At 29.0% G+C, this 24,631-nt stretch overlaps 1 protein-coding gene across 1 annotated transcript in view; it reads left to right on the forward strand.

The window, feature by feature from the left end:
• LOC111630918 (integrator complex subunit 7-like) overlaps positions 1 to 24,631 on the forward strand; it is a 57,948-nt gene that overhangs the window by 7,932 nt on the left and 25,385 nt on the right. Inside the window, exons 3-12 of the mRNA XM_023375077.1 lie at positions 3,134 to 3,280; positions 7,783 to 7,920; positions 16,100 to 16,229; positions 16,316 to 16,432; positions 18,135 to 18,257; positions 18,334 to 18,448; positions 20,269 to 20,376; positions 20,515 to 20,633; positions 20,710 to 20,806; positions 21,462 to 21,610. Coding sequence (XP_023230845.1) covers positions 3,134 to 3,280; positions 7,783 to 7,920; positions 16,100 to 16,229; positions 16,316 to 16,432; positions 18,135 to 18,257; positions 18,334 to 18,448; positions 20,269 to 20,376; positions 20,515 to 20,633; positions 20,710 to 20,806; positions 21,462 to 21,610 — 1,243 coding nt within the window. The remainder of the gene's footprint in view (positions 1 to 3,133; positions 3,281 to 7,782; positions 7,921 to 16,099; positions 16,230 to 16,315; positions 16,433 to 18,134; positions 18,258 to 18,333; positions 18,449 to 20,268; positions 20,377 to 20,514; positions 20,634 to 20,709; positions 20,807 to 21,461; positions 21,611 to 24,631) is intronic.

Genomic DNA, 24,631 nt, shown 5'->3' on the forward strand with positions numbered 1-24,631 from the left:
ACACATTGTCCTGCAAAAATTACTGTCATTTTAAACTTTAAGGAAAAATCTTGTAAAATCAACAACGTAATTTGTTCATGTAAAGCTGGACAATCAGGAATTTTTTTTTTTTTTTGCCAATTCTTAACAGTTGAATTCACTCTCCATTGATTACACTTATGAGATTTTCTGAATTCTTATTTCTGAATAATCATCTGTTTTCATGTGGGAATGGATTAAAACTTATATCGGGCTCCTGTGCGATTTTGGAATTTCAATCTGGAATTTAATTCAAAAGCTTTGTTTTTTTTCCTATTGCTATTCACCTTTACTCCCAACAATATACAAGAATGATTCAAATGACCCAGATAAAATACTTTTTTTAAACACCGAATTCAGTGGCACTCATATTTTGTGGCAGAGGGATATACCTGGGTCCCTATTGTAAAATCTTCTCAATTCGAGATGGAACAATTTCTTCTGTGTAGTTGTGAAATTGGGTTGGCTGCACTGGATTTTGTTGCTTACATACTGCACCATACTGTGCACCATATGCTTCATGGCCCAGATCTGCCGGATCTTTAGGCAAAATGGTTTTCGTTTACCCATTGCCCCACAACCATGTCTGTGACAAATCTTGTGTAATGATAGAGATGCTACTTCCACCCTGAAAAATCTAGTGTATACTCCATTCCCCTGCAGAATCCAATATCAGGACTGTGCACCTATTATATAGGAGTGACTGTCGGAATGCTGGCTGCTCATGTATCTGAACACCAACATTCGGTGGCACTTGGCAATTGCGACACTGAACTTTCCAAATTGGTGATACAACATCACCACATAGCATTTTGGAATCGGGTGGCAATACTGAAACGCTGTGATGAAGGGAGTTTGCTATATATTTGGGAGGCCCTCCTCACAAAACTGCTCTCCACATGCAACTCCCCTACCCTCGACTTACCGGACGTCTGGATTAATTTATACAGGCGTTTAAAAAATCAACAATAATCCTACACTCATTTCCCGCACCTCCTATGTGGTTCAAGGCACATATGTGTCGGCCTTTTTATGTGCGTCTTTTTATATGTTACATGTGTTTTATGTATTTTAAATTATGTCCCATGATTTTATATTTAAATTTTAATGTAAACTTGCACTTATGGCTCTATTCCGATCGGCTTTTATGCTGTCTTTGTTAAGGCACATGCGTGCCAATTTTATACGTGTTTACAAAATGTTTTTAATTTAATTAATTAAAATCTAAAATTTACTTGTTCTTAATAGCCATTCTAATTGGCTCTTATGTTATGCATGTTAAGGTGCACGCGCGCCAATTTTTCATGTTTACAAAAAAGACTTTTTAATTTCAATGATCTTAATTAATAGCCATTCCCATCAGGGTTTATTTATTTTAAGATGCATGCGCGCCAATGTTTTTAATTCTAAAATTTAAATTTTATTTACTTTAATAGTTATGTTCCAAAAACGGCTAATATCATTAATGCTTAAATTTAAATGTTCTCTTCGAATTCTCTTTTCAATTTTGAATTGCCTGAGGACGACGTACATACTTACGTTGAAAGCACTTAAAAGATTAAAATATTCCTTTTAATTCTTTTTAACGCCTCCTAGTCTGAAGTTTCTAATTGAATTAACACAGCTGTTGTGTGACATCCAATCCAAGTATTTAATATACAATGACCTAGGTTTTTGAAGCAGTGAAAAATGAATAAAAACCTTGTCTTATATGTGAGTAAATACAGTAAATGTTTACTATGTTCTTAGTCTTTTCTGCTTTTTCCTGTAAATGTTTTTGCTGAATAAAGTATCATTTTGTAATTTGATTTTTTTGCTTAGCTCTATTAGTTTCTGAATTAGTTTTCTTTAATTTTTTAGCAAATTAAAAAAATTACATTTAATGGATTGCATATGGTCACTTTCCTATAGTTGCCAATTACTTCTGTGGTGCTCAGAAGATGGTTTAAAAGTTATAGGGGATGTATAACTCTTTTAAAAACTAAATAAAACAAAAGTTTCTAAATTTGAAATTTGTTGATGTACATATGTGGAATTCCTAGAAAAAACAATTCTTTACTAAAAGGATTAATATAACTATTTTTACTTCTTATTAAATAAGAAATGAAAATAATGATATTAATCTATCCAGTTATAAAATATTTTTCTATTAAATAATTCTTTTATTTATAAAATGAACTTTTTTATCAAGATTTTAATAATATGAAAATATATAAATTACATAATATTATCTTACTTTTATATTACTTTTCAAATGTTAGATATTTACAGATTTAATATAAAAATATATTTGTTAATGATAGAAAGAACGTTTAATCCTACATATTTAACATAAAAATGTATTGAACTACAGTTTTTTCATCTGTTCATAAAAATTAAAAATGATTAACTAAAATTTAAGTTATAAATATTGCTATGTTTAAACATGATCATTTGAAATGTAATCATCCAGACTTACAATCTATTTTCTATAAATACAGATATTTTTTGAATAGAGAACAATTTATTTATTTATTATTTTTTTTGGATAATGCAGACAACATAATACTGGACATAAAGCATTCAGAATTTTTATTTTACACATTAATTATTTGAAAATAAATTAATAATAATAATTGAGCTGCTCACTTGCCGAATCGATTAACTCCACAAAACAAAAAGTATAAAAATTGAGAATATAAATTATTTTTTAAAATTCTTATTAAACTTTAAATTTAAATAAACATTACAGAATGTATTATTACATATTGTTATATTAAAGCTATGCTTTAATATAAACATATTATATATAAAATTAATTACGCGAAAAATTTGAAAATAATAACAATTGTATTAAGGATTTACAAATGGAGTTAATCAATTTGGCCTGTGAATGGCTCAATTAACAGTTGAATAGCTATTGTGTAAAGATACTTCTCATTTGCATTTAAACTTAAATAAGTCTGATTGTTATAGAATGAAGGTGGTCGAAAGTAATTTACACATCAAAATCATTTATTTTATTTATTAACAAATTATTTTGAACTTCTTTTACAAATATTTGATAATTTATCATTTTTAAACTTAGAAAAGTTTGAAAATTTATCAAAATATAATAATTATTTTTTTTTCATAGATCAAATTTTTTGAGAGTTCTTATATTTAAAGTAATGCAGCAAAGTCAAAAACATTTAGATAAGATATTAAATATTGACGAATTCGTTCGAAGAATTTATTCTGTTATTCATAGTAATGATCCAGTTGCAAGAGCTATGACTTTGAGGTAAGATATGTATTGAAATTCATATAAATGTCTAAATTATTAAGATATATATATTTTTTAATTTACATTTTTTCCCTATTATTTTATTTTTAAGTACTTTGAATTAAAACTAAAAAATTTCTAAGTACAGTAGAACCTCTATTATCCGGACTAATTGGGGATGAAGGTAGTTCGGATAAGGAAAAATCTGGATAATCGAAACAAATACTTTAATTTGATAATACAACACGTTTTCTTTTTGATGACATATCGGTAATATTAAAAGTAAATACTGTATTTAAATTGTGATCAAATTTTCAAGAAACAAACGTTCGTTTTGAATTTGGACTACTACTGACCAATGCTAACAGACTACCTATTGTTTAAAAGGCCCTCTGGTGGTGCAAGAAGACAGATTTTATAAGATAAAAAGCAGTTGAAACTGCATTTTTATGAATAAAAATTTGACAAACTATTTATCGTTTTATGACGAGTAAAATTTTTTCGTCGCGTTCGCGGCTTTTAAGTAATGCATAAACCTTCGAGGCGCGAGGCCCTTCGGACCGCGAGGCATAGGCGGTGGCCCACGTCGTCCATGCCTTACGCCGCCCTTGGTCATAGAAATGATGTAATTTGAATATAAATTATTTATAAATACGTATGTCAAGTTATATTTTTATTACAACGTAAAATATATTTAAGAGTTTATGACCACTTTTCTGAGTGAGACGTTGTTGAAACAAAAAATGTTATGCATTCCATTACGTACATAAACAGTGTCGTAATTCGCCAAGTGCAAATCAGCAAATTCGTAAAATTTTTGTTTATTTTGAACAATCTGGATAATTGAAAATCCGGATAATGGAGGTTCTACTGTATTTTTTTTAAACATGCCATATTGCTTTTCACATTAAATAAGCTTTTTGTAAATATTTTAAGAGCTAACTAAAGAAAATTGTTAAAATAAGTAAATTTAGTCTAAAAAAATTACATATTAAAAGTTACACAAATGACAAGAGACATTATAAAATCTGTGATGTTTTTTTACTAAACTAAACAATTTAAAGTATAGTCTATAGATAGGTTTGTGTAATAATCAAAATATAGTTTTCTTTTATTAGAATCAGTGCAAGTGTTCAGTTGAATGTTATTCTTGAAGAAAGTCTCGAGTGTTATTCTCACATAGGTATTGTCATTGAATTGTATATTGGCAATAATATTCTGCAGGACATGAAATAGATGGTAGTCAGTTGGTGCCAAGTCTTGGTTGTAACATGGATGAGGCAGAACCTACCATCTCAGACTGGCCAGTTTCTCTAAGGTCATCTTTGCTTTGTGTGTTGAAACATTGTTGTGGTTGTGTTGGTCTTTGTCAATTTTTGGAGTGCATGGGAAAACTCAAGTTGTGCTAATTCTCTGGTGGTCAACTATGAATTATCATCTATCAGTTGCAGGAGAATGTTGTTATCAATGGTGAAATTGCTGCCTGGATGGCTTCATCTTGAAGTGAGAAATTTCCATTCTTGAATTTCTTCAACCAGTTGTAGCAGGTCTGCCTGTTGAGTGTGTCCTTGCCAAATATTTTGCAGATGAGATCACAAAACGTCATTGCGTTGTGGCCACTTTTGAAGTGATAGAGCAATAGCACATGAATGTGTTCTTTCAAAAGTTTCATATTGTTATACATTACTGGTGCATCTATTTCCAATGAAATATGTGATGAAATGCTTTATTACTCTATTTCCAATGAAATATGTGATGAAATCTCTAATTACTCTACCTATATACTCTCATTTAATGTTCTAGAACTTTTTCCAGTAATTTCAAGAAAAAAAATCAAATGTCTAAATTTCCCCTTTACAACTTGACATAAAATGATTAATTTTATAATGTCAACTGTAATTCAGAACTTAAGTTTGACATTACAATATATTTTTTTTCTACCAGTTAAAATCCAAAGAAGTTACATTTATTCATTGTTTCATGTATATATTCACAGGTGTTTACAACTTATTATCAAAATTAACATATTTAATACAATATAAATTATTGTAACTCAAAAAGTTTTTCATTACAAGGTCATGGGCACCTAAGAAATATCATAAACTTTGGCATAGGCATTTTCAGTAACACATACGTTATTCAATCTATAATTGATTTTCCAAGTGTTTCACAGCATATTTTGAGAGACCAAAGACATACCATTACTATCTAGTGTTTCTGTTCTGCACTATTAATAACCTTTTCTGGATAAACCCTATCATTTGATGATCAAGTGGTTAAGGTGACAGTGTACTACTCTGGGGATCTGGGATTGAATCTGGATGGATCAAAAACCCCAAGGATTTTGCAGGAAGTGGTCCATCCAGATTTGTTGGGCTGGATTTCTTATTACCCCAGCTGTCTCATTGTGGGCCTGGCCAAACTCATAATGAGCTCACTAAGGAAGCCCTCTTAGTGCCCACAGGGTAGAAAAAGTTTCTTAAAAAGTTTCCATCATTTAAGTTTGAATTGAAGTTTGAATATGAACATTTAGAAATTATTAAAATAAATGAATATAAAATGAACTTAAATGATTGTCTAACTATTAGTGAGATCTGGCAACCACTTCTTCATGACAGGTAGAGTCCATTGGAGATCCCATCCAAATCCCCCTTCTCTCCTATCTGGTTATAATACACTGTGTTGTACTTTTGTCAATTTATGTTGATTTCACAGTGTAATTTGTAGAATTTTATAATGATTTTAAGAGCTTTTAATTTCAACTTTTTTTTGAAGAAAAGTTTTTAAAACGAATTTTTAATTATATTTATTAGTTTTATTCAAAAATTTGTTTAATTTTTAAAAAAAATTTGTTTTAAACCTTATCCAACTCATAATTTTACCCATCTACAGGTGGTAGCAATTTACATTATTTTTTAGAAAAATTTTTCGTTTTATTTAATTAATTTTTTACTTATCTACTTTATTTTTATTTCTATCTTATACCACAACCTTTTTTAAGCAAATTTTATAATATATTCAGTCAATTGCCCAATTTTTTAATTTCAATTTGTATTTAATAATCAGCTAATCTATGAAAAAAAATTTTTTGAAAATATTCCCTGTAAACATGTATGTATGATGTAATTTATAAATATTATTTCATTTGCTAAGATCTGTCCAAAAAAAAAGTAAGGAGTGAAGAGGGGTCATTAAGACCCTAAATGCATTTCCATTAATAAAGCCTATATCAATAAGAGTTCCTTGTGTAATAAGTTACTGAAATAAGCTTGGTCATGTGATCTGATAGCATGCACCATAAAAGCGAATCAAATATTAATTTTGTTTAAAATAAATTTTATAAATTCTTGGAATCAAGTAGTAGTTGCGCATGCACATGGACATGTGCAATAAATGGATTGAATGGAGCATGCGCATAAAAATCTGACAGATCCACATCTGAACAACACACAAAAGTCCTAGAAACCAGTAACAGGGAATGATCAATCAGATCAATGCTCTCACAATGTGGCATTGGTTGCACTTGGGGCTAACTTGGCCTCAAAAACAAGGAATCAACTTTGGTCAACATACAATGAAGTTACATGGATCAATGGACAAATATCATTCATTAGTTTCTTTTACACTTGCAGGATAGACTAGAAGTCATGCATTTTCTGTTGTTTGTGGCCCTCTTGGGGATCAGGAAAAGGGCAACTAAGACAAAAAGGGAGCATGTTCCACAAGTGCTCCAATATATGGGCACTCCTGCTTTATTCTGTATGATTAACTTATTTGTTCAAAATAGAAAAAAATGATACATATTACTTTTTTTATATAATTTGCTAAGATATAGAAATTATAAATGTAATACTAGTGAAATCAATATTAACAAAGATGATGTCAAAAACTTATTATTATAGTGTTATATATATTATTATTTTTATATTTTCTATTTTATTTTGCCCTAATTCATTCTACACAGTTAGAAAATAGGTGTAATTAAGTTTTAAATATCTTAATTTATTTAAAAAAATAAGCTAATTACACAAGTTGATATAGGTGCAGACTAAACTATGAATCAGGCCTTTCGGTAACCATGCATTGCTATGATGTGCTTTAGTTTTTCTAGTGTGTCTGCAAAGATGGTATAATGAGTAAATGCCCTTTTAGTCAGGACTCTGAATAAGTTATTTTGTATATATATGTGGGTCACCTGAATTTGCTGGGATGAAAAACACTATACAATCTGGTTTGTAGTATATGCATGTTTGAATTTGGCCATTCTTTACAAGGATGTTAAGATCCAAAGATGAACCCCATGTTATTTACAGATTGAAAACATTTGTCCACATAATTTCTTATAAAGTTAATTGCTGGGGTTATATAAGATTCTTTTTGTATGTTATGTTATATTTCAGTTAAAGTCTGTGTAGTATGTTTGATTTATTTATTATTAAAGTTCATTTTATATGTTTATTTTTCATCAAAAAAATTAAATTAATTGGAAATTTGTTATATATAATTTATATTTTTTGTAGAACACTCGGAAGTATTGCTAGTGTGGTTGCCGAAAAGAAAGATATTCATCATAGCATTCGAAACAGTTTAGATTCTCATGATGCAGTGGAATTGGAAGCAGCAATTTATGCATCTGGTCGTTTTGCAGCCCAATCAAAGTGAGGATTAAATTTTGAATTAATTTAATATTTATTTTGGATTTTTAAGACTTTTTTATTTATGTTTTTGTGAATGAATTATTCTATAAAAAATAGAAAATTTTATGATTCTTTTAGGTTTATTTTATTTATAAAATGATACTTGAACCTTAGATGATGATAATATTTTTTAAAAGTCTTAAATCTTTTTAATCTAAAAAATATTTTTGAAAATTAAAGGTTTTTTTTTAATTATCTCAAATAGGTTTTCCTGTCCATACTTACCAAGGCCAATTATTACAAAAATTTGGATGCAAAAAAAATGTTAATGACACTAAAAAATGCTTACAAAATGCCAGTGATAATATTTTTTGAAATAACTTCTGTAGAAGTTAAAGTAAATTAGTTATGAGATTTTCAATTCACATATCAAAAATGAAGAAATGAAAAAATGTTAGAATAAAAATGCATTTTGTTTAAAAATTCCTTACTCCTCCTCTCCTAATTTTTCCTTTCTATACAAATATTAAAATAATTTTAATAATATATTTGTTCATTTATGCACTTATAAATAATCAATTACTTCAAACTTTCATAAAAAATATGAGTCATTCTAAAAGTAAAGAATGTTTGTTTCTCTTATATTTTTATTTAAGATAATGAAACAAAAATTATTTTACAACACATATGATACCTTAGCTATTTTTCTACATAATCAACATACAAACATTTGTCATAGCGTATCAGAAGCTTTTTTTATGCCTTATGCACACTCAGTTACCGCTAAGTTCTTGAACCAGTCATTAACAGTCTCTTTCAGTTCATTGTCACTTTCATAGTGATTCCCGGCCAAAAATTTTTTCAATTTTGGGAAAAGATGGGAATCACTTGGAGCCAAGTCCAGGCTATAAGAAGGATGTTCAAAGCCTTCCCACTTAAACTGCTGAAGTAAGTTCTTCATCGTGCAGACATGCGTTATCCTGAAGAAGCACAATGCCTCTGGATAACATTCCCCGCCATTTGGTCATCAGTTGTTTGTATTCTGGAACACAAGAAGTGAATAAATGGTGGTTACTGATTTTGGACAGACTGACTATGTCTTCAAATTAATTTTTGTAAAATTTCCATCTGATGAAATTCTACAATTGAAATCTTTTATATATTAAAAGCTCTGATTGGGCTGCAACTTGAAAAATTGTATACCTATAAATCCCACTGTCTGTCCATCTTTCCTTTCCTTAATCTTGAGAACAGAGTTAGATAGATGAAAGATNTATATATTAAAAGCTCTGATTGGGCTGCAACTTGAAAAATTGTATACCTATAAATCCCACTGTCTGTCCATCTTTCCTTTCCTTAATCTTGAGAACAGAGTTAGATAGATGAAAGATGAGTCCAGATATGGAAACTTTAGGGACAGGTGGCCCCGAATAACTATACACAAACTTCTGATGCAAACTGGAAGTCATTTATTTCAATTCAAAAATTTTCTCCTGTAAGGAGTTAGATAGACGACCAGCATGACTCAATTGCTAACAGAAAAAGTATGATGTACAGGGGCAAGACACAATTCAGAAAACTGAGATTGTATTTTTATTGTTTTCAAAAACGTAAATAGAAATAAGCAATTAGTTATTGTGGCATCATCACAATGCCAGCTGCAATTTTTAATTTATTTAAAATATATGCTTTCTATCTCAAATTAGTAGTAACTTGNAATTTCCATTCGATGAAATTCTACAATTGAAATCTTTTATATATTAAAAGCTCTGATTGGGCTGCAACTTGAAAAAATTGTATACCTATAAATTTCCACTGTCTGTTCATCTTTCCTTTCCTTAATCTTGAGAACAGAGTTAGATAGATGAAAGATGAGTCCAGATATGGAAACCTTAGGGGCAGGTGGCCCCGATTAACTATACACAAACTTCTGATGCAAACTGGAAGTCATTTATTTCAATTCAAAAATTTTCTCCTTAAGGAGTTAGATAGACGACCAGCATGACTCAATTGCTAACAGAAAAAGTATGATGTACAGGGGCAAGACACAATTCAGAAAACTGAGATTGTATTTTTATTGTTTTCAAAAACATAAATAGAAACAAGCAATTAGTTATTGTGGCATCATCACAATGCCAGCTGCAATTTTTAATTTATTTAAAATATATGCTTTCCATCTCAAATTAATAGTAACTATATGAAACAACACATTTAATATTTTTCTCTCTCTTTACAAAACTAAATTAATGAAAATTCTTCTTAATCTTTTTCTCTTGAATGAAGAAAATATATTTAAAAATAAATTTCAATGTAAGTTTACTGACTGTTGATTGGTCAAATTATTTGATTTATTAGATGAATACATTTAGCCTTATGAAGAATTAACTTCACTGTTGATGGAAGAACAATAAGTGTATGTGTCAAAATTAAAACTGCTTTAAATTGATTATACAAGTTTTTCATTGTTATAATGAATAAATATATACATAATGTAGTAAAAAATATATATTTATAAGCAAAGTTATATGAGGATAACACCAGTTCATTTTATTTTAAATAAAATTTTACTTTAAATCAAAAATGTATCTATTGTTAAAAGTGAAGAGCTTGTGTATAATGATACACTGTTTGACTGTAAACTATGTTTTAATTATACAAACAAATACAAAGAACAGGCGACCAGCACAAGCCTTCTGTGCTAGTTTTCAACATGGCGGAAATCGGTAGAAAAAAATGCGTGGAACGGTGTGACTTCCTGTGGCAGTTGAGAATAACAGTACAAAATTCACATTCCTTAACAGTCCTATGTTTCAGACATTTATAGTACTTAAGATATGTAAGGACTTTCTATACATATACACTATATTCAGTCAGTCACATAACATTGAACTTCTGAATTTGACAAACTTCTCTTTTCCCAAAACTTTTGTAAAAATGTTGGTAATATTTTCATTTGTATCGACATGTTCAACTGAAATTTCCTTACAAATATATTTGTAACATTTAAACAATGGATCAGTAATATTCTTAAAAATTTATAAATTCTAAAAATAAATAAGATTATAAGGTTAAGATAAGAATGGATTGTATGAACTTATTGAAAATGGAACTATTGGCAATAAAGATTTAGTATTTCTCGTTATTTGTTTGTCTGCTTAACTGAATCTCTCAAAGTTGGATAAGAAAAAGTAATTTTACTTGTTTTGGTCTGGAAATAATCTTATTTATTTTTAGAATTTACAAATTTTTTTGAAATTTTCTTGTTTCTACACAGGTCTTTGATGTACTGGTATCTTATATCAATATGCTCACTCCTCTTTGAATTCTCAAACATTTTCATCATAGAAATTGCACTTATGTTGTTAACTTTGAGGATTGTTAATATTACACTTACCAAATTCTGACAAAATACCTTTCAAGTTCATTAATTCTTGAGCTGCAGTGCTAGCTGATATATATTCAGCCTCCATGGATGAAAGAGCAATACAGTTCTGTTTTCTGGAGTACTGTGCGATTGGATTTCCAACATGAAAAGCAATCATTCCACTCACACTTTTCCTGGTTTTTGTATCTCCTGCCCAATCAGCATCAATCATGCCTACTAGATTGTCTAAACCTTTTGTAAAATGAAGTGTAAGATGTCTCGTGCAACTTAAGTATCAAAGAATTCTTTTACCTGTCTTCCACAGTCTTCTTAACTGTCTTCTGATCTGTTGGTCTTTCTAGATATCTTCTAAGATACGACACACTGTATGCATATCCAGCCTACTTGTAACAGAAATGTACATCAGACTGCACACCAATCTGTGAAATGGAATTTCTTCATTCAAATTGGATTCTGTTAAATGGAAATTCATTTTCATAGGTGTAGCAACTTTTCAACACTGTTCCATATTAAATTTCAGTTAAGATATGGGTAATTATTTTGGACTGACTGATTTTTAATTCCTTTTCATCTCAATCAAACTGCATTCCTAAGAACAATGAGACTTCTCCCAAATCTCTGACATTGAACTGTTTGTGTAGATCATTCATTAATTTGTCTATCTTTGCATCTTCACCTGTGATGATTGCATCGTCAACGAAATTAGTCAAGTAGGCACTTTTACCTACATACAAACAGAAGTCATACTTTGACCTACAAAAACCTAACTTTTCCATGACTTTGTTAAACTTGTCATTCCAACGTTTTGGTGCATTTCTCAAGCTGTACAATGCTCTATTCAATTTTAATGTCCTTTTTCAACATTTAAGCCCTTCTGGTGCATTGATGTATACATCTTTTTTTAGGTGTCTGTTTAGAAAGACAGTTGGGATGTCTATCTGATGTAGTTTCCAGTTATGCTATACTGCCATGGAAAGTAAAATTCTAATTGTAGACATCTTACAGACTGGCGCATAGCTAAATTCTTCTTCTTTTTCATAAGGTACTTGGAACCCTCTTGCCACTAACCTGGCCTTCCTTGTTCCATCTTCTTCAGTTTTAAATATCCATTTTGTGTCTACAGCTATCTGGCCTTCTGGCAATTCTACAGGTGTCCACATTTGAAGTTTCTGATGAGAATCTAATTCTTTCTCTATAGCTTTCTTCCACTCTGGTGACTTGCATATTTCTTGGTATGTTTTAGGCCCTTCTGTCGATGATGATAAACAATATGAAGTATATAATTCAAAATTATTTAAATGGGAAGGTTTTTTAGTGTTTCTTCTAACTTTAGAATTTTCCATTTTGTCTTCTCTTTCATCCTTTTGCTTACTGCTGTTATTGTTTCCTACTATTCTTCCATCAACTTCTTGTTCTTCAATACTTGGTATAATTACAGTTGGAGAAACTACCCCCTCTTCTATTTGCTTTAGTCTGGTTTTTTCATTCTCTGTATACTCCATACAGCCTTCATCAAACTGTACGTTTCGTGATCTTACTATCCTTTCTTCTGTCGGGATCCATAACCTATAGCCATTACCACAATATCCCACCATAACTGCACGTTTTGCTCTTGGTTCTAGTTTATTTTGTTTGATAGGATGTTGTACTATGCTCGACATCCAAATATTTTCAGCTTGCTGATATCATTCCATCCATACCACAGAAGTGATGGCATTTTCTTTCTCTGAAGAGCACTTGTTGGAGGTCTATTTAGTTTGTAGGCTGAGCTCTTTAATGCTTCTTCTCATAACTCCTTTGGTATTCCTGAGTCAATGAGTTTTGTGTGAATCATGTTTAACAAAGTTTTATTCATGTGTTCAGCCTTTCCTCCCATCTGTGGGCTGTAGCTCATAGTATATTTCAATAATATGCCGTTGTGTTTTGCAAATCCTTTAAATTGTTCGAACTAAATTTGCCACTGTTATCCATTCACAGTCTTTTCACTGTATGATCATGCTTAGCTTTCATTTCTCAAATATAATCTATCAAGTTATCTTCTGCTTCACTCTTGTTCTTTAACAATTTAATAACAACAAAATGTGAAAAATCATCCAAGATTACCTGGAAATACTTTTCACCACTAATTGTAGATGGCATGATTGGTCCACACACATCACTATACACAAGTTCACCTATGATGGTAGAACATCTTTTAATACAGTAAAAAGGGACTTTAGAAGCCTTTCCTTCTACAACATGTTGAGCACGTTCGATTCGAAACTTTGAGTCCAAGCTGTCGCAGTGCATCTTTTTGTAAGTGACCAAGATGTTGATGCCACAAATAGTCTTCAGCTGCAACATGGCAATCTTTAATCCTGATGTTCATGGCAATCTTTAATCCTGATGTTCAGTTCCAAAGTATAGAGCCCATTTGCTCTGTTACATTCCAACACAAAATTCTTTCCACAAATTGTTGTATATTCCTTCTTCACTATGATCCAATGTCCTGTTGAGGTCATTTTTGAGAGTGACAGCAACTTATGCTTAATATCAGGAATTATGAGTGCCTCAATGGTTCTAGTGTATCCCTGACACATTGCCTGCAGCTCACCACTTTTAGTTGCCTTTAAAACTATAAATAGCTATATAAATAGTCACTTTGTGATCCAATGACAAAACATTACACATAAGGCGTTCTAATTCCTGTTTCACAAAATGATTACTTGCTCCCAAATCCAGAACAAAACTGATGCTATTCAAATTGCTTTTTTGGTTACAGATGTTTGCTGCATATAATGAAATTTACTTTTCTTTATCAAAGGTTTGTTGACTATCCTTATTACAAATACCTTGAGTTCTAAATCCTTTTCTATGTCCTGACCTGGGCTGAGAGCCCTTTGGGCACTGTGCCTGAAAATGTGATTTGCTACCACATATGTAGCAATCTCTGCTGTTTGCCTTGAAACTAACTTCATTTGTTTCCAGATACAAGTTGTTATTTTCTTCACGGGATTTTAGTTTTATTTCTTTGTCTAATAAACTTGCTTTGACAAAACTCATTTTGACTTCTGCCACTGTTTCCAAAGTCGTCATGATTGCATCATACTTGGAAGGCAGGGAGAATAATAAATGACAAACACGATCACCTTCTCCAATTTGGGATCCAAGATCTTGAAGATCTCTTATAATTGTATCAAACTTTAAAAAATGGTCTTCCAGACTTTCATTCTTACCGAGCATAAGTTCATCAGTCGTCTCCACAATGTCAATTTAGTGAACAAGGTTGTTCTGATGAGTATGTCTTTTAGAGCTAGTAACTGAGCTTTTGCAGTTTTACAATCCTTAATTATATCCAAATGTTTATCGGATATTCCTTGAATTATTACTGACTGTACCTTGACATCTTTTACCATATATTTCTTTCTTTCAGCTTCCTCATTTGTTGGATCACTGTAAATCATGTCCTCGCACTGTTCTCTTGTTAGAATAGACATAATTCTAAATTTCCAGTTATTAAAGTTATTTGCTTCTAATACTGGTATGACCGTTGCAACTCCCATCATTTCGACTACTCCACTAAATGAAGTTAACTATATAAAATTTAAGGAACTTGCTGGAATCTCTGGGCCCATGACCTGTTAAAAGTGAAGAGATTGTGTATAATGATATACTGTTTGACTGTAAACTATGTTTAATTGTACAAACAAATACAAAGAACAGTCGACCAGCACAAGCCTTCTGTGCTAGTTTTCAACATGGTGGAAATTGATACAAAAAAAGGTTTGGAATGATGTGATGGCCCTTGACTATTTTCAATGAATAACAATACAAAATTCACATTCCTTAACATCTATAACTACACATATTTAGTTCAGATTATTTTAACATAGAAATAGCAGGATATTAAACAGGTTTCTAAAGGCAATTATCATTCCACTTTTAAATTCAAATTAAGACAATGTTAATTGCTTTTCCTATGTAAATGAAAATTATTAATTTAAATAACTATTGTTGTAACCTGCTGCTAGTTTAAGGAATAACAATACTGTTTTGTTTAATTCACAAAAAACAAAGACAAAAAAAATTAGGTTTAAGTGGCAAATAATGTGACGATAGAATGTTCACAAACATAACTTTAATTCACATGATTCTTTTCTGTGGAAATTTGTGTGACAAAAACTTAATTATAGGTTCAAGTGTGCCATGAGATAAAAGAGGTTGAAAAACTCTGTATTGTACAAGCTGTAGATTGTCCACTGACAGTAGAATATGTCATAAATCAGAATTTTAGTGTGAACCAAATTACTGTTTGAAACTTATAAATTTGTTTTATTATTATTATTAAACTTTGAAGTTAGAAATTAAAGTTGTTTTTGATCCTTGATGACAAGTCACTTGTACCAGCAGCAAAAATGTGGCCAAAGAATGTTGGTTTGATGTTCTGTTGAGTGGTTACAGACAGTTTTTTCAAGATGGGGAAAAGCTGTTCAGAATGGCTGGAACTACTTGGAAAATAGAATAATGTACCTGAAGGTTAAAAGTATGATCTGTGAATTTGATACAATTGTAACATTAAAAATCTTTTCAAAAAAGAAATATGTTGCTGTTGGAGTTCCTTTCGTACAAATTTTGGAAATTTACAGGATATCAATATTACTGTCAATCAATTTAGCTATATAAAAAATTTGTGGTTATGTTCTGATATTTTAATCATGTCTGTTTTAATCAAATGTTCTTTACATGTGATTTTTTCTGATTCAAATTATGCTGAATAGTATAATTTTTCTATCATACAATAAATTTTATAAATATATTCTATTTGTTGAATTTTAGGATATTTGCTTCAAATATCTGTCCAAAGATAGGAGATATGATACAAGGTCTAGCAACTCCTGTAGAAATTAAATTGAAATTACTGATTGTATTTCAACAAATGCATCATGATGCTCAAACTACATCTATGGTAATTATTTATAAAATTTAAATATATTTAATATTATATACAACAAAAATTTTTTATAAATTTCATTAATATGTTTTTATTTTCAGATAAGAAATCTTTGTATAGAACTTTTACCTAGTTATTCTTGCTGGTTATTCACAGTTGCAACATTGCATACATTAACGCAACTGGCAGCAGATTCTATAATCGATATTTCAGAACAGGTATTATATATTTTAATTTTAATGATAATTTAATTAATAATCAGATCTAATTTTTGATGTATAACAATTTGGTTTATGGTAAATTTGTGAATTCAAATAGCTAATAAAGCCAAATGTATTTTGAGTTATAAGCTTTCCCTAAGTCAATATTAAAAATTTAAATTTTTTATATTTAATTCTATAAATCATTATTAGATATTTTCAAGCATTGGCATGAAATATACACTTTTAATGTTGTTATGAAATTATTTAAATTTGTTGACTATTATTGATTTCAATAGTTAATTCAGTATTGAAATGATTTCCTTAATAATTTGATATGTCATCAATAATTACTATTTTTTTCTTTTTTGTCAATAATGATTTGATTTTGTTTTATGTAAGGTAGCAAGCCATAATCAAATATAAATGAAAAAATACAGATAAAAAGTTAAAATTTTTAATGTAAATGTTTTTAAAACTCTCTTTCTTTATCTTCAAATACTGTATCTTGATGAATCTGTAAGAAGTTTTAAAAACTTTTATATTAATTTTTGCTTGAATTATTATTTATAAAGAAATCATATTTAATACTTCATGAACATTAAACATAATTCTGTTTTTTTTAATTACCTAGGTTTTCCATAAACCAGTTTGAAAATTTTAATAAGTTATTTATGATTTTTATGTATGAATTATGAGATTTATATGATCATTCTAAACAAATAGAAATTCCTAGCTGAATAGAAAACTATATTATTGAAAAAAATTGTATAGTGTTTTTGATGATGATAATACAAAATGTTTCATGATCAGTTATAAGCTATGACTATGCTATCATAGCTTATAACTAAGGAGTCATAAAGAGAAAATATATTTGCTTTAATGCTTGAACGTTTTTTTATTAATTATTTCTTAAGTAGTTATGTTGATATTTGTATTTTCATTTTGTTAACTTTATTAACATGTTCATTGCCCCCTTTTTGACACATGTCCCTAGCCATGTGTCAAAAAGTTTTTTTTTTTTTCACATTTTGTCTATTTATATGTACGTTAAAAATATCAAAAAATTATATAAAATATAATATATTCTGTACAATACAATAAACAATAAAAACAACATTTTTTCTTCAAAACAAATAATAAAATTTTATGAGCAAGAAGCATAGTATACTTTTATGATGCTCATGAGGGGAGGTCAGCATATGTAGTGTTTGGTGTAGACCACTCCAATATGTCACCAGCAAGAAACATATTATCTCCTTGAGCAATTGTTGCAGCACTTTTTACATGAGAAGCCTGGGTTCATTACAAGTTTGTTTATGAATATAAATCCAATAACAAGGAGTCTTTCATTGACATTCTTTGTTGCCTGTGTGACACTTTGAGATGAAAACAATCAAATTTAGAAGAGGTAAGAAGTTCTGCAATATAATTGCATTCAGATAATGCAAGATGGCCTCTAGACTTTTAATAAGTGGTACAAATTTTGACAAAAATATTTGCAGAAAGTGTTTATTTTGAAGGTGGTCTTTTGTAAATACTTGTTTTGTTGTTATGTTGCTGTTTCATTGGATGAACTGTAAAAGAACTTTTTTTATTAAGTTATATTAAAAGTTTGGTTTCTTTTTGACTATATCAAGTATATCACAATATATTATCATCTTAACATTAAAACCGTTAACATTATTAATTTTACTATATATGAAAATTAACATTTTAGGTAGAATTATTGTTGAAATATCTTCATGAGGATCCTCGTCAAGATGTGAAGTTTCATGCTTTACAAGATTTAATGCAATTAGCAGAAAAAGGTTCACATCTTTGGTTACCAAAACATTTAGAGGTGATAGAAACTTTCTAATTGTGCCATAGATGAAACATTCATTATTAATAGCTAATTTTTATATTTATATTTACAGAAAGTTGTGGAATTTGCATTAGAAACTCCATATTTAGGACTAAAATGCAAAGCAATAAAAGTATTAGTTATATTAGCTTCATCATATGCTGTTGATAAATTTGAGATTTCTCCTGGTAAGATAGATAAATTCTTGTATTTAACTTTTATTGAAAAATAATTTATAATTCATTTATTATGCAGTTTTGAAGAGAGGTTTTAGATTTATATTAGTTTCTGTATTATTTAAGACCATATGCATGTCAGACATGCACAATATAGTTTTGATGGTAATCATTTGAAACATACACAACTATGTGTTTTATATGGGTATTCCCAGCTGAAACAAAGAAAATGTGTCAGTCTTTCAAACAATAATATCTCTCTTCCTCCCATCACCTTCCACATTTGCCATTAACTTTCCAAAGTTACAGGTAAAATGAGAATAAATTTGTATTTATTTTATTTATTTATTGTGATTAGGTTTTTTTGATTTATTCATGTAAACTTTAGGCTTGTAAACTTCATGTTAACATAACAATGACAAGAAAAGAAAAGAATAATGAATTATGTACCTCAGTATTCCAGAAGGCTGTTCAAGCATTGATCAGTTAGGTACCAAATAAATTTTTTCACAGGGAATAATGTAAATTAGATTAATCCATTCCAGACCTCCAAAAATACACTTATAAAGCATTTTAACTACAATTTAACACAAATTTAATAGTCTCTGATAAATTTTTAATGGAATATTTATGGAATGGAATAGAACTAAATCATTTCTTTATACAATATCTAGTTTTTGATAATTAATTTCAAATTATATATTAAATTATTATTATGTATTTTTTATATATTTCCACTTTTTTGCAATAATAGATTATTAGTAAAGTTCACTTTTTTATTTTAATAGTCAAAGAATCTTTATGCAGAAAGATAGGAATTCTACAAAATTATATATTATTTTGAATGAGAAGCATGAGATACTTGATCTTTTAATAATTATATCAACTTGTTATTTCTTTTTGAATAGTTGTAACTTCAGTCTTTAGAGAGATGAGTGCAGGCTAGATATTTATTTTTTCTTTGAAATTTTTAATTTGACAATTTTATATCTTCCTGATCCATTGGTTTTCTGTCTTGCAGTAAAAGACAGGAATACTTACCTTTCTTGTGATCTGTCAGGATGATGCAAGAGGTTGGGATTGTATAGGGCAGGGGTGGTGAACCTACAGAACATGTGCCCAAAGTGCCATGTACGGAGAAATTATCTGGCATGTAATATATCATATTATTTCAATTTATCATCTGTCTTTTTCAATCATCCTCTCGGTTTATCACCTGATCATCCTTCATTTCAATCAGCTTTTTTTACATTTATTCTAATTAAAGCGTGTTCCTTTAATTTATTTAAATATTGTTATTTGAAGTCTAAAACTTTGGTATGCATAAACATCTTTAAAGCTAAGTATGCTTACTATATCTCATGTGGGCTCAAAAAGGTTTGCCACCCCTGGTATAGTATTTCTAGTTTCAAAATATACAGCAGAATTTTGAAGTTTACAAAAAATTTCTAAAAAGTTCTTGATTAGACAATGCATACAATATGTGTCTTTTCATTCAGTCCTTTCAAATGCATTGAGGAAATAACAATTCTACAGCAAAGTCAACCTTTTATTTGAGGCTTCTCATCTGCCTCCAAATATAAAAAATTTACAGATATACAATCGTAAAAATTAAATACAATTTATAAAAAATTAGGCAGGACAAATTATATTGTCTAATCAAGAAATTTTTTGTAAATATAATTTGTTCTGGCTAATTTTTTTATAAAGAATTTTGAAGTTTTTATTTTATATTTAATGAATCGGATTAAGTACAAAATAATCTGTTAATTCTATTATCTGTAATTTACTTATTAAAGAACTTTTCATTTAGCAAATATTTTTTTATATAGATTGTAAAGTATTGCAATTGTGTGAAGAATGCATTTATCATATAAATGCTGAACTTGCTTCTGTTTCAATAGAATTCTTAACATATCTTGCAATATATGTTTATCAAGGTAAGTTAATAATAATAATGATAATGAAAAATTATAATTAATTTTAGATTAATTAATTCTCTATTTGCACTGTTTGTTCTCATTTCTTAATGATGTGTTTTCTAAAATACTTTACATTATTTAATATGAATATTTCAGAGGATGTTATTTTAGAAGGCATAGATTTATCACAAGAAGTTTCCAGTGCGATTGAATCATTATTGTTGATAATTTCTAGTGGGAATGGTGGTTCCCAATCTGATGATAAAGCACTTCAAGTAAGAAATTTTATATTCAGAAATGGTAAAATAAAAAGGACGAGACATAGAATTTAATTAAATTGCTTTCTAATAGAGATGTCTTCGATGCTCTGTAAAATTATGTGAAGTAAATCCCGATCTCTGTACTCAGTTTGTCGATACAATTGGATCTCTTATTGGGAATTGTATTGGTGAGATTTTTAAAACTAAATTTTACATTTAATTTAATCTCTTTTTAGTTAAAAAATTACATTAATAATTTTAATATACAGTAGAACCCCTCTAGTCCGTCACTCCGGTTAATCCGACCGTGGTCGGAGTCGAAAAACTTGTCCTGACTCGTCGGTGACTCACCATCCGTGGCGTTTTTCTGTGTTTGTTACAGTATATGTTTTACATTGTGTGTACAGTACATGTACAGTTTTGTGTGTGTTTTCAACATGTCAGGAGTGAAACATAAACACGTTACTCTTTCATTAAATGAAAAATTAGCAGTGCTACAAAGACTGGACAAAGGGGAAGATTGTTTATTTTACTTTTTTCTGATAATCCGACCTTTTTTGTGTTCCAACCATACCCCCAGTCCCAAAGGTGACGGATTAGAGGGGTTCTACTGTACTAGGTTTATAACAAACTTCAATAGTTCTTGAAATTTCTGAATAACTGCATTATATTTCTTAAGTAATAATGATATATGGAATTAAAATTTATTTTAAAAATTTATTAAAGAAGAAAATTATTCAAAATGTATAATTTTTAAGAGAAAAATTTCTATTTTTATGTTATTCATGATGAAGTTAAAATTCTTAAACTATCAAAAACTGTAATAATACTTTTTATTTTTAGATGATTGTGTAATACCAATTTGTGAAACACTCTGTGCTCTTGGTAACAAAAGAGCTGGTGTTATGATGTATTTACAACCAGAATTAGTTAATATTATTACACAATACACCAAACCATCTAAATTGAATAATAAGAAAACTCAAGCATTGGTAAGATTTTATGTACAGTTTGTTTTTTAATCTAAAATATATTCATTTTTAAAATAACAGAAGCTTAAAATTTTTAAATATTGGATGTTTGGAGAAGACATGGAACATTGCTGGTGTAATTGATCGATAATAACATTTACATATTTCTAATTCACTGAGATTGTAAAAGTTTATTCATACATTATTTTCATCTATTTCATTGTTTAATTTCTTTAAAATAAAAAGGAATGCTTAATCTTCTTAATCAAGAAAACATATCTTAAAATATACTCATGTCAAATTTAGTTTTCATTCTTAAAATTCTAATTAAAATGGTTAATTTGCATAAAAGATTTAATTATAATTATAAACTAAATTACATTGGAAGATAATTTAATATAAAGTTTTATTGATAAAATATGTATATTCTATTTCTAAGGAAATGAGAAGCAACAATACTTTGTTTCCTCAGAATTTAAATGCTAATTTAATCATAAGATTCTGATCCTTTAATATGGGATTTTTAATACTAAAATAATATAATAAATGAATATACAGTAATACCCCGAACTTACACAATAGGTGGGACAGAGCGATGACCGTGTAAGTCGAATTCGCATAAGTTGGGGTATAATTTCGCAATTTGTGTAAAATCCAAGTCGGATGTATGTAAGCTAATAAATGTTCTCGTTAATCTTATCTCGTCTTTTGATTCGTTTCTGGTTACAAGAAATCACCACATAGAGTCTCTGGAGTCTCCGTAGATATAACAAACACAGAAATAAATAACACAAAATAAATTGTAGCTATGTGTCGATTCTGCACTACATGTCCGAACATGTAAGCTGAACAATAGTGTGGGGGAAGTGAGTAATCAAAAGTTGTATGGCACTCAAACAAAAGATGAATCGATGAGATTTGAAAATCGTGTAACTCCGGGTTCGCGTAAGTCGAGGTATTACTGTATATTAATGGTTTGATGAATTTTATAAATGAAATAGACTACTCGTGACCTGTTATGTCACTTATTACTTAAAATTTATAAAGAATAGAAGATACCGTAATAGGTAATAGTGGCATTTTATAATGTGTCACACCTCCAAAAATCATGTATTATTTTTTTTTTCAAAATAAACCTCAGACTTGAACCTTAGTCCTATGGGACAAGGTGAAAAACAATGCCATAACCCGTGGTATGGAGTGCCATTTTTTGAAATATATGCAAGTACATGCCAAATGACGCTACAAACTTGAAGCATGTGTATTGGGATAATTCTCTTAATTGGCTATTATTATTTGTTCCTATATTTTTATTATTAGTTTTATATATGTTTTAAACATGTATCCTTATATTTTCATTTATTCATAACTTCAAAAGTGCAACTATCAACATTTGAAATATTTATTCTAGAATGTTTTAAATTTTTTGTTCTATTCAAATGCAATCAACATTCAGTTTGTATTTTTCCCTGAGAAAGGGTGGTAAAATATGGGTGCTTATTGGTCAAAGGAATTAGAAGTGTATAGAGGACAGACAAGCAACCATTTTATGTATAAATAATAAATTTAAAATAATTAGAACTCACATTATCTATCTATAACTCATACAGAAACCTCAGTACTTACTAATCACACAAATGTTTTTGGTCCCATTTAGAAGCCTTCATCAGGTAGTACAACCATTCCATCAAACCCAACATATATAGAATAAATTTTAAATAAAGCATTCTATGGGAACAATCCATCAGTAGATTGATGTAAATATTTAAATCAAATGTTTCCATGTGGATTTTCAAACATGAAATTAACTAGGTTTGCCCATGTGAACCAGACACCTAATTCTGTTGAACTTTGATGGATCTTTTCAATTACATTAAAATACATTACATTNGACTTAATTCTTAATTTTAATTAATATATTATGCTTTCCATTTTTGCAAATAAAGTATGATTTAAACAGAAATATTGAGAGTAAACAAAATGCATGTATAATTTTTAAGAGAAAAATTTGTATTTTTATGTTATTCATGATGAAGTTAAAATTCTTAAACTATCAAAAACTGTAATAATACTTTTTATTTTTAGATGATTGTGTAATACCAATTTGTGAAACACTCTGTGCTCTTGGTAACAAAAGAGCTGGTGTTATGATGTATTTACAACCAGAATTAGTTAATATTATTACACAATACACCAAACCATCTAAATTGAATAATAAGAAAACTCAAGCATTGGTAAGATTTTATGTACAGTTTGTTTTTTAATCTAAAATATATTCATTTTAAAATAACAGAAGCTTAAAATTTTTAAATATTGGATGTTTGGAGAAGACATGGAACATTGCTGGTGTAATTGATCGATAATAACATTTACATATTTCTAATTCACTGAGATCATAAAAGTTTATTCATATATTATTTTCATCTATTTCATTGTTTAATTTCTTTAAAATAAAAAGGAATGCTTAATCTTCTTAATCAAGAAAACATATCTTAAAATATACTCATGTCAAATTTAGTTTTCATTCTTAAAATGATTAAAATGCTAATTAAAATGGTTAATTTGCATAAAAGATTTAATTATAATTATAAACTAAATTACATAGGAAGATAATTTAATATAAAATTTTATTGATAAAATATGTATATTCTATTTCCAAGGAAATGAGAAGCAACATTACTATGTTTCCTCAGAATTTAAATGCTAATTTAATCATAAGATTCTGATCCTTTAATATGGGATTTTTAATACTAAAATAATATAATAAATGAATATACAGTAATACCCCGAACTTACACAATAGGTGGGACAGAGCGATGACCGTGTAAGTCGAATTCGCATAAGTTGGGGTATAATTTCGCAATTTGTGTAAAATCCAAGTCGGATGTATGTAAGCTAATAAATGTTCTCGTTAATCTTATCTCGTCTTTTGATTCGTTTCTGGTTACAAGAAATCACCACATAGAGTCTCTGGAGTCTCCGTAGATATAACAAACACAGAAATAAATAACACAAAATAAATTGTAGCTATGTGTCGATTCC

This window comes from Centruroides sculpturatus, unplaced genomic scaffold, assembly GCF_000671375.1.
Source record: "Centruroides sculpturatus isolate CEXI.00-Female unplaced genomic scaffold, Cexi_2.0 scaffold566, whole genome shotgun sequence".
NCBI classification, from domain to species: domain Eukaryota; kingdom Metazoa; phylum Arthropoda; class Arachnida; order Scorpiones; family Buthidae; genus Centruroides; species Centruroides sculpturatus.